Below are 10,487 nucleotides of genomic sequence, written 5' to 3' on the forward strand. Positions count from 1 at the left end.
GAGGGAATCGGGCCGCCTGTGTAGACGCAGCATTAGACAGGCTGACTGTATTTAAAAAAATATTCATAAAAATAATCACATGTTACACTATTACCCAACAATAAAGGTGCATTGATGAACCTAAGTTCACAAGCACTTCAACAGAAAGAAGTTGCAGAAAGCTCCTCGTGGACAGTCGCACATTTTGCCGATTCGAGCACCTTTCCTCACTGCGCAATGCTCCCCCAGGTCGCACTGGAAAATGTTAATGCCAAATTAAATCGAAGACAAAGCAGGTTACAATATTTTTTCTGTAAAGTGGTTCGAAACTACACATTTCCGAAATAACCCAACGTTAGAGAAATTAGATTTCATTAAAAACGTCTGACTGAATTCATTTCGGAGAGTTTACAAACAGAATATAATGTTTTTTTATCTTACCGTGGGAAGTTGTCCAAATTTCTTTTCCCATGGATTAATTCTTTTGGTCTGCAGTTTTTCGAGAACTTCGTGTAGAGCCCCAAGCTGTCAAAACCGTATTAAATACACAATTAACATTTTGGATCACTTTCGCGTTCTGACCGGATTTTAATAAAATAATTATATGAAATACACATTAAACTATTGACTTTTTGAGGAACTGTAATCATTTACCATCAGTAACCTAATATCCTTAAATACCCTATAATTCATGACCTCTAGAACGATGTGATTTGTAAGTTGTATTTACTATTACGGCTTTATTTAGCCTATCAAGATCGTCTTGAAGAGGCTAATATATATGCATGCAGTTTAGATAACTAATACTTACAAGACGTTTTTCGTTCGTCAGATTCGGACTTTGTCGATAGAAGTCTTCTTGAATATTTCTTGTTTCCAAATCTGTTTCAATTTCTGAGTCGCTCGTTTCAGCACCACAAGTGATGAACAGCAGCGCAGCGCAAAGTACGGCTCTAGCCCACAGATTGGACCTCTCCATGATTCTGCTCCGGAAAACTGCTGTACGAACCAAAGCGCACGAAGTTTCGTCTTTGGAAGATTCACCACAGTTGCTGTTTGCCTCTTTTTGTTTGCTATTAAGTGTTAGTATTCACTTTGATATTGACTAGCTCCGCCTTGATCATTGATCTCCTTATATACCTACGTAAGAGAAATAACCTACGTAGGTAGCCCATTACGTTGTCTCATCTATGCCCTTGGAAATTATTTTTACTCTTTTGGTCTTTGCTCAAGCACAGATAGCAGCCATGCCCAGATTAGTATTATACTTTCTGACTGATTCATTTTGATTAGAATTATTAAAACGATGTTCTACAATCGAGTACATTTTCTGCATTATTTTCTACATTTTGTTAAGAATTAGCACCTTTAGAATTTATGGAAGGTTTTCAGGGCACAGATTAGGCCCAGTCCTTATCTTGATTAATCCAGATCAAAGTCGTGTAACAAAGGGGACCCGCAGGATATCCCAACAACACACCAGAATATTTCCAGAGCACAAACCGCAAATTAGTAGGGTGAAACAGTGGACAAGACAAAGATAAAAAAAGATTTTCTGGGGGGGGGGGGGGGGGCTGCAGCTGCAGCACCCCTACTTCTTGTAACTTCAACCTGCCTAAAACCTGTGTTCAGGTAGCTGCAGAGCACAGGCATTATGCGCAATGTGAAGAATTGTAAACAGGACAGGTTTGCATCAGCATGCAGGACCCTGTCTCCAAGCAACTGAGGAGCCCTGCATGCAGTATAAAGTCAGCAAATATCTTGGGGGCCCAGCATGAAAGACCACGTCTGCAGATAGCTCGGGTAGCCCAGCGTGCACCGTTCTGTCTGCACCTCAGGGGGCCCACAAACACTTGAAGTCAACCATTGCCTGGGTGTTTGGCCCAGTTCATTCACAACAGCATGCAAAGCCTGACCGTAGTCTTTGTTTGCGCTACTGGTAAGCGATAGCTGGCACCCTTGGTAGCAACAGGAGAATTCCCGGTGGGCCAGTCAGACTGCAGGGCAATGTAGTTTCCGGGCTTGGCGGACTCCATTCATTCTAAACAGACTTACAGTGACTGGACAAGTTGAAGCGAGCAATGAGTAGTACTAGCTACATAGAAAGAATGGATTAGCACAAAAACATAAAGGTAGGGCTTGGAACTCAAGGGACAAAAAAGTAGGTTAAAGACCCCAGAGTGGGATGATGCCACATTTCAATAATGAACCTAAATAATCGCAAGTGGTGCCACTGCCATGTCTGTGCTGTTGCTGCTGCTAGTAATGAACTGTACAGAAGTAACAGACTATGGTGACAAGATACTGTCAGTTGCAGATCTAGTCAGTTGCAGCACCTGGGCCAGTGCCAGCAGAACTGAGTCAGTCAGGGATTATGGAGCTACTGCACAAGCTGGTCAAATTTTATACTTTAGCGAGCTTGCGTGAAAGAATAGAGCATTAGACAGAGACTGGTATTTTACACAATTCCTGTGTACCTTACACCACACAACCCCAGAAAAAGTGACAGCTTATTTCACAATTCAACAAGGAACATGAACTCCGGCCATATAAGGCTCGCTCACGGTAAACACAGTTTTGATTCTCACACTGTCCCAATCCCCTGAACACAAACAACCCATAACTTCAATAACCACATATATTAACTTGAATTACTAAGCATCAACACACCACAATACTTCTTTAGAGCTGATTTCTATTTGTCCCATAATGCAAAAATGAATTATTAGCACTTGCCCCATGAGTGATTAGATCACCTCACAAAACAGGAAAAACAAAGGTATACAAACACGCTGCAAGTCTTAGGCACTTGTGACCCATATACACCCGCTGTGTTATTTACATCATTAAAACAGCGACATACCTGACAGAACTGAACGTTGTGGATGTGTAGGCTACATATACCTTGTCGAGAATCCATCCCCTTAAACTTCTACCAAAATGAAAGCGTACAAAAGTACAGATAGCTATCTGAACATTCGATGAGGGTAAGTCAATAATGCAATTGTTTGGGAAGTGAAGGAGATTAAATTCTTCATTGTCAAATCTAAGTTTAGTGCTAATTGACCTAAATTACCGTTGGTTCTATGGGTGTTCAGTACAGCGCAGTGCAGCCAGTAACACAGAATCATGAGACAAATGTACCGATAATATTATAAACGTTTTGCCAATGTCAGGTAAACCATTCTTACTGTTCAAACGACCCACCCTCGACAGCCTAGGTTGCTGTGGCGTAGGTTGAATTGGTGTGATTTTCTCCTGTATTAACTTTGTTATTAACTTAGCTAACACTTTATGTTTAACAAGATAGGTTTAGCTAGCCTCACTAACGTTAGCTAGGCCATTGGAGTTGGTTGCATCGGTGCAGACTGAAACAGACAATGTAATTCATTACAAAGATTACATGTAGACATGATTGCAAATACAATATAGGTGCGGTTGGTGCATCCAATGGAACTGCAACTATACAACATTTTGATGTATAATTTGTGAAAGTTGTGAAGTAGTCCAAGGAGGGCAATGGAAGGAGTTTGTTTTGCCTGCCAAGTGGGCGTTCCCATATACAATTACCTAACGTGAAAACAATCAATTGGCGTATAGATTCCCAAGTACCACTGACTGTAGGGTTCAGTTCAGTTCCAGGATCAATGTGGGCGGGGCCAAATGTTTGACCCCGCCCATGTTTGATCCCGCCCACCGTTTTTTTGTCCATCCTACATGTTGAATACAAACGCAGTACATTTTTGAAGATAGTAAGAAATATTATATTAAGTGATACCTGCCATAGTATGTAACCTCTGGAATGAAGGTTACGCTCTGTTCCACCGTTCCACTCATGTCTGTCCCATCGCTCTGCTCAAAACCGCTATAAGCGCACAGGAAAATAATTGCCACTCCAAATTTGCTCCTTTCATATTTTGTTTAGTCATAATTCAAACAAAATCTGTCAATTTTGTGATTATGTATGTCGAGAATTCATTTTTATATAACCAGTATTATATATACAGTATTTTAATGGAGTCTAGCTTGTTTTTTACATGAAAGGATGAGGATACAAAGTAATCATAATTTCAAATAGTTTACAGATCTGTCTATTAGTCTTTCAGCCAAAAAATATACACCCAAACAAGTACCACTGTATTATTCGTTTATTATGAATTTTATATGACAACGAAATAGTAAAGCATTTCCGATCAGCTGGAAAAAGATCAGATGCTCATAACAACTGAATGTATACAATAATATAGTAAATGTACCTGCTTTGGATTAAATTAAAACGAAAAAGAAAAAGCCGTATCAACACGCAGCCAAAAAAGAACAAAATTATTCAGTCAATGGGTCAAGAAATTGCAAATCGCATGCTTTCAAATATTAAGCGCTCAGCATTTAACTAGCATATTGCTATACTGGCTGTAAAAACAAAAATATACAACTGACGTGAAATTAAATAAAAACGTTTTGCTAAATGTCGGTCTATAGGGTTTTTTAATCTTGGTCCTGGGGATGTTTTTGTTTTTGCCCTAGCACTCACACACCTGATTCAAATTAAAGACGTGATGATAGGTTGATTACCTCAATCGTGTAAGCGGTAGGGCAATATTTGAATCAGGTGTGTGAGCGCCAGGGCAAAAACTAAAATGTGCACCCCTTTTGTTCCCGAGGACCAGGATTAAGAAACACTGGTAATAACTGGTGCCGCGTTTCCACTGATGCCAAACACCGGTGTTTTACCCTAAATATTTTTTTCTGTTTCCAGTCGGCCATGGCCGAGTAGCCCGGCTCTCACAACACTTTTAGAAATACGAGTTTGGCCTGAGTCTGTGGCTTCAGGATGATTTAATGGTGCATTTCTTATAATTTCAGTACTTCTCTACCGCTGCAACCACCTCTCCTTCTGTGTCCAGCGTGGACCGTTGCAGATTTAAACCCATTCGGGTTTAAATCTACGATCCAGGACAGCGGTTGGGACGAGATGTTTATCTTATAAGTACCGCTAGTAACGAGTGGAAACAGTAGTGTAGTTTTCCAATAATATTATAATTATCAGATAACACAACTGCGATCACATTCAATTATATATATGAATATATCTATATCATTGAATGTGATAGCTGTTGTATTATACACTCACCTAAAGGATTATTAGGAACACCATACTAATACTGTGTTTGACCCCCTTTCGCCTTCAGAACTGACTTAATTCTACGTGGCATTGATTCAACAAGGTGCTGAAAGCATTCTTTAGAAATGTTGCCCCATATTGATAGGATAGCATCTTGCAGTTGATGGAGATTTGTGGGATGCACATCCAGGGCACGAAGCTCCCGTTCCACCACATCCCAAAAATGCTCTATTGGGTTGAGATCTGGTGACTGTGGGGGCCATTTCAGTACAGTGAACTCATTGTCATGTTCAAGAAACCAATTTGAAATGATTCAAGCTTTGTGACATGGTGCATTATCCTGCTGGAAGTAGCCATCAGAGGATGTGTACATGGTGGTCATAAAGGGATGGACATGGTCAGAAACAATGCTCAGGTAGGCCGTGGCATTTAAACGATACCCAATTGGCACTAAGGGGCCTAAAGTGTGCCAAGAAAACATCCCCCACACCATTACACCACCAGCCTGCACAGTGGTAACAAGGCATGATGGATCCATGTTCTCATTCTGTTTACGCCAAATTCTGACTCTACCATCTGAATGTCTCAACAGAAATCGAGACTCATCAGACCAGGCAACCTTCTTCCTGTCTTCAACTGTCCAAATTTGGTGAGCTTGTGCAAATTGTAGCCTCTTTTTCCTATTTGTAGTGGAGATGAGTGGTACCCGGTGGGGTCTTCTGCTGTTGTAGCCCATCCGCCTCAAGTTTATGCGTGTTGTGGCTTCACAAATGCTTTGCTGCATACCTCGGTTGTAACGAGTGGTTATTTCAGTCAAAGTTGCTCTTCTATCAGCTTGAATCAGTCGGCCCATTCTCCTCTGACCTCTAGCATCAACAAGGCATTTTCGTCCACAGGACTGCCGCATACTGGATGTTTTTCCCTTTTCACACCATTCTTTGTAAACCCTAGAAATGGTTGTGCGTGAAAATCCCAGTAACTGAGCAGATTGTGAAATACTCAGACCGGCCCGTCTGGCACCAACAACCATGCCACGCTCAAAATGGCTTAAATCACCTTTCTTTCCCATTCTGACATTCAGTTTGGAGTTCAGGAGATTGTCTTGACCAGGACCACACCCCTAAATGCATTGAAGCAACTGCCATGTGATCGGTTGATTAGATAATTGCATTAATGAGAAATTTAACAGGTGTTCCTAATAATCCTTTAGGTGATATATATATATATATAATTAGGTCTATTACTTAAGATAAATGATCATTTCAAAACATTAACTTGTTGTAAAAGTCAGGCTTGTACCTTCGGGCATGAAACAAAAATACCCACTTAAAAGTAGACAAATACAACTAAAATGAACTAAACGTTTTCATCTTTAGCTACAATGTAGCTACCCTTTCTGATAGCATGTGCACGTTTTTCAAAAAGTTGTGGTTACCACATCACCACACTCCCTCTCCTGCATGTTCTTAGTTCTCTTTTCTGTAAGTTACCTTTATTTTGCACCAGTGGATTTTATCAGTTTCTTTATGAAATGATTGAGTAAACTTAATGAAAGGTTTGGCAACGAGGTTTATATTTTTATCCATGTAGGTTCGATTAAGATTAGCTTTCATGAACCTCAGCTTGAGTGACCTTGAAGGAGACGAGAAAGGGTCGGGATAAATGCCATTCAGGAGCTGTCACTGCTTTCAAGTTCTGTGGTTGACCTACCTACCGAGAAACTTTCTGTCACCAGTGGCACATCTGTGATCTGGAATGCCTTAACAGTCGGTTGTACAAAAAGTAAAAATTGATTTTAGAATTCTCAGAAGCTCACTCCCTAAACCTCATGCTTTGTATTTTTATTGCCACACAAGATTAGGGCATGAAGCATATAGGGAGATATGGATACCATGTTTCTGAGAAGTCCTTAGAAAATGCAGCGTATACAACATGTATACTGTAATATATAGCTAAAGGAGGTAAATTCATGATATTGGTTTTAAAAATGTCAATGGCAATTATGAAAACATTGACTTAAGTCACACTGGTCTTTGAAAAAAAGAAAAGAAAGTGTTTGTTGACATCAGACATCATCAGGCACATAATAGGATCAAACTCTTGTTTCTATGTTAATTGTGCAGATGGCATCTTTTTCCAGATAAAACTCCAAACCAGTCCTGGCATGATTACTTTTCTTAACATCAGCCTTTCTTCTTGTTCGATCGTGTCTAATCCTGATTACAAAAAACTGTTGAAGGGAGTTCTGTTTCATGTAAATCTTCTCTTCCAAGGCACTGTTTTGTTTTCATCAGGCATGATGTCTAACATTGTGCCAAACAACTGAACCGTTGACCTGGCTTTACAGCCAACATTATTGCAATGGTTTAGTTCTTCATCCTGGTGTTGTCTACCTCATTTCAGCCATGCAGTTACAGTGTGTTTATCTAAAATAAATAAAATGCAGAGGGACCTAATCATTTTGTGACCTGACCGGTGGCACATCATGTCTTCATTAAAGACATCACATTTTAATTGCAAATGCTACATTTCCCTGACATACGTTGAATGTTGATACTGTCAAGGCTGAATCATTGTTGAATATATTAAACTTAACGAAAAGCTTTTATTTTTGGTCAGTGAGCTGAATTGAGCAGGCCAGAACTTGCGGGGGGCTGATTTGCTTCTGCTTGCGTAGGAGCCTGGAACAATTATCCCTCTTGGTCTGTGGTGTGTGTTCATGCCAGGCGGATATGAATTACATCCTTGGGTGCCGCCTAAAGTGTGCTTCCCATTTAGCTCGACTTAATAGCTTTTTCAGGATGGAAAATTGAAAACCTAACTAACCCCAGCTGATGTGTATTTGTGGGGATATTAATGTTTGGTCTAACCACAACTCTCACTGCTGAACAACTATTCTAATGCAGGAGCTAACACCTATCACCCTAAACACAATGTTGCAATTCAAACACAGGTGCACATTTTCACTTGATTGAAGATGTGACACGGACATTTCAATACATATATTTTGTTTGGAGGGTAGCTAAACTTAATATATACTTAATATATACATATACAGTGAGTGATTTTTTTTTAATCCCCTGCTGATTTTGTACGTTTGCCCACTGACAAAGAAATGATCAGTCAGTATATTTTTCCCTCACTGTATATTATAAAGCAGATGCTCTTTCTTTCCTGACCTGCCATGAACAATATTTGTGCTGTCTCTTCCTGAGTGTTTCCCCGTTAACATTAACATTGATTTTGGCAAAAGATGCCTTTGATCCCTTGATGTTACTCTAGAGTCTTTGAGCAACGCTTCGGCTGAATTTGGTGGGATGGTCTGTCTTAGATAGATGGTCAGGGGTCTGGAGTTTTTTCCATTTATAGATAAACTGTCGGACAGCAGAATGATTGACTTCAAATGGCTTAGAAATGGCTAACACCTCCCAGACTCATGGGTATTAACAGTATTTCCTCTTAGGGTCTCAGAGAGGTCTTTTGATTCTGGCATGACGTGTTAGTACACCACAGTCTGTTTAAAATAACATCTGGACCTGCCAAATTGTTCTGTAATGATTTTCTAATAATGTGCAACTGTTTGGTTAAGAAAATTCTATTCCTAACTATTAAATGGGATGATAAAGGGTGCAAATTATATACATATCTTTTGTAATTTAATACATTATAGCAAAATATATATTTCAGTTTTATTTGATCAATTAAGTTACCTTTACCCCTTAAAAGTTTTTAAATCAGATCTAATACCCATGTCCAGATAGTATTTTTAGGTGGTGGACTTTTGAATTTTCTAAAGATCAAATTGTCATCTCATAACTTTACCATCTGTACACTTCAATGAACAACCTGATGGATTCATTATTATTTTTTACAATATACATGAATGCTATTGGTCGATCTATATATAGTTGTGTTTTTCATCTCTATGCAGACGACACTATTCTCTAAGCTTGTGCTCCCACAATCAATGTATCTATGTCCAGTTTACAGTCTGATTTAAAGCTGTGCAGGAAGCACTTAACGATTCCAAGCTTGTACTTAATACTAGCAAAACTATATACATGCTGTGTTTAAAAACACATCAGAAGATGTCCCCTGGCTTACATCTGCACTCCTTGGATGGTTCTATAATTGAGCGCTTCACTACATAAAAATACCTTGGAATTTGGATTGACAGCGGCCTCTCATTTAAGAAACATACAAATGAGCTTGTTAAGAAGCTTACTGTAAGTGTGAACTGGGTTTCTTCTATAGAAATAGAGCTTTTCTCTGGTGAACAAGAAGCAAATTGTTCAGTGCTTGATTATGGTGATACAATATACCAACATGCATCTGATTCTACTCTGAAGTCACTTGATTCAGTTTATCATAGTGCTCTTCATTTTATTACATCAGACAGTTGTAAATCTCATCACTGCATCCTTTACCAGAAAGTTGGCTGGACCTCCTTAAAAATGCATAGATCCCTTCATTACTCTTTTTTTTGTATATAAAGCCCTACTCCTCAGGCTTAATCTCTGTTGACACCTATAATCTCTGGCTACAAAACAAGATCACAGAGTTGGTTAATGTTTCAGACTCCTTTTGTAACTACTGAGTTGGGTAGTTCTGCCTTCTCATATAAAGCACATGTGGAATAGTATCCAATTGGAGCCTGATTAGGATGACTTGGTGTCCATGTCAATTAAAAAAAGTGGTGTTTGATATTTATAGTGAGAAATGCGATTGTTTTAATTGAATGAGATGGCTAATGTCAGTCTGTATGTAAATTGCATGTATTTTGTATTTAATTGTTTGTTTTATTCTTGTATTTTTGTTCCCAGGGCACACATGTAAATAAAACATATGTCTCAATTTGTCTCCCTGGTTAAATAAAAGTCAACTTTTTTTTAATACATTTTTATATCATCTTAATTATCACTATGTAGTTGTCGGGTGCCATATCACAATAATTGAATTATGCAGAATGACATTGTGTTGTTCAGTGCATTTGACAAACAAACCTTGAAACTTGAAACAAATTAAGATGGGGGGTTACATTTTAAACTCTGGTTTAAATTGCCCTTCTTGAATGTATAAAACTTTGGTGGACATGTATTGTACAGCATATGCCTGGTAATCACTAAAAACATGGCATGTTAAGGAATTACACTGTTATAATAGCCAGCAGTTACGTAGATATTGGCCTGTTCTACACTGAATTATGATGAGGCTACACAGTGTTTGATGTATTTCCCATCTTTGCATAGGGCAGATAACCAAGTTTAGTCAGAAGTACGACACTTAAACATTTGGTAAAATAATGTGTTGACATTGAAGGTTTTGTGAAATAAAACACAAACACGTAATAAAACAAAATGTTATTTAGAGTTAGGATTTGGCATCA

The 10,487-nt window shown here is 38.9% G+C and overlaps 1 protein-coding gene across 1 annotated transcript; it reads right to left on the minus strand.

Annotated features, from left to right (window-relative positions):
* Positions 1–84: 84 nt before the first annotated feature.
* On the minus strand, positions 85–1,095 carry cart2 (cocaine- and amphetamine-regulated transcript 2). The gene is made up of 3 exons (XM_010883781.2): positions 791–1,095; positions 421–504; positions 85–234 (listed from the first exon to the last, which is right to left on the minus strand). Exons 1-3 carry the CDS (start codon positions 956–958, stop codon positions 127–129), a joined length of 360 nt encoding a protein of 119 aa, XP_010882083.1. The 5' UTR covers positions 959–1,095; the 3' UTR covers positions 85–126.
* Positions 1,096–10,487: the final 9,392 nt, after the last annotated feature.

Source organism: Esox lucius, chromosome 19 (assembly GCF_011004845.1).
Source record: "Esox lucius isolate fEsoLuc1 chromosome 19, fEsoLuc1.pri, whole genome shotgun sequence".
Classification (NCBI taxonomy): Eukaryota; Metazoa; Chordata; class Actinopteri; order Esociformes; family Esocidae; genus Esox; species Esox lucius.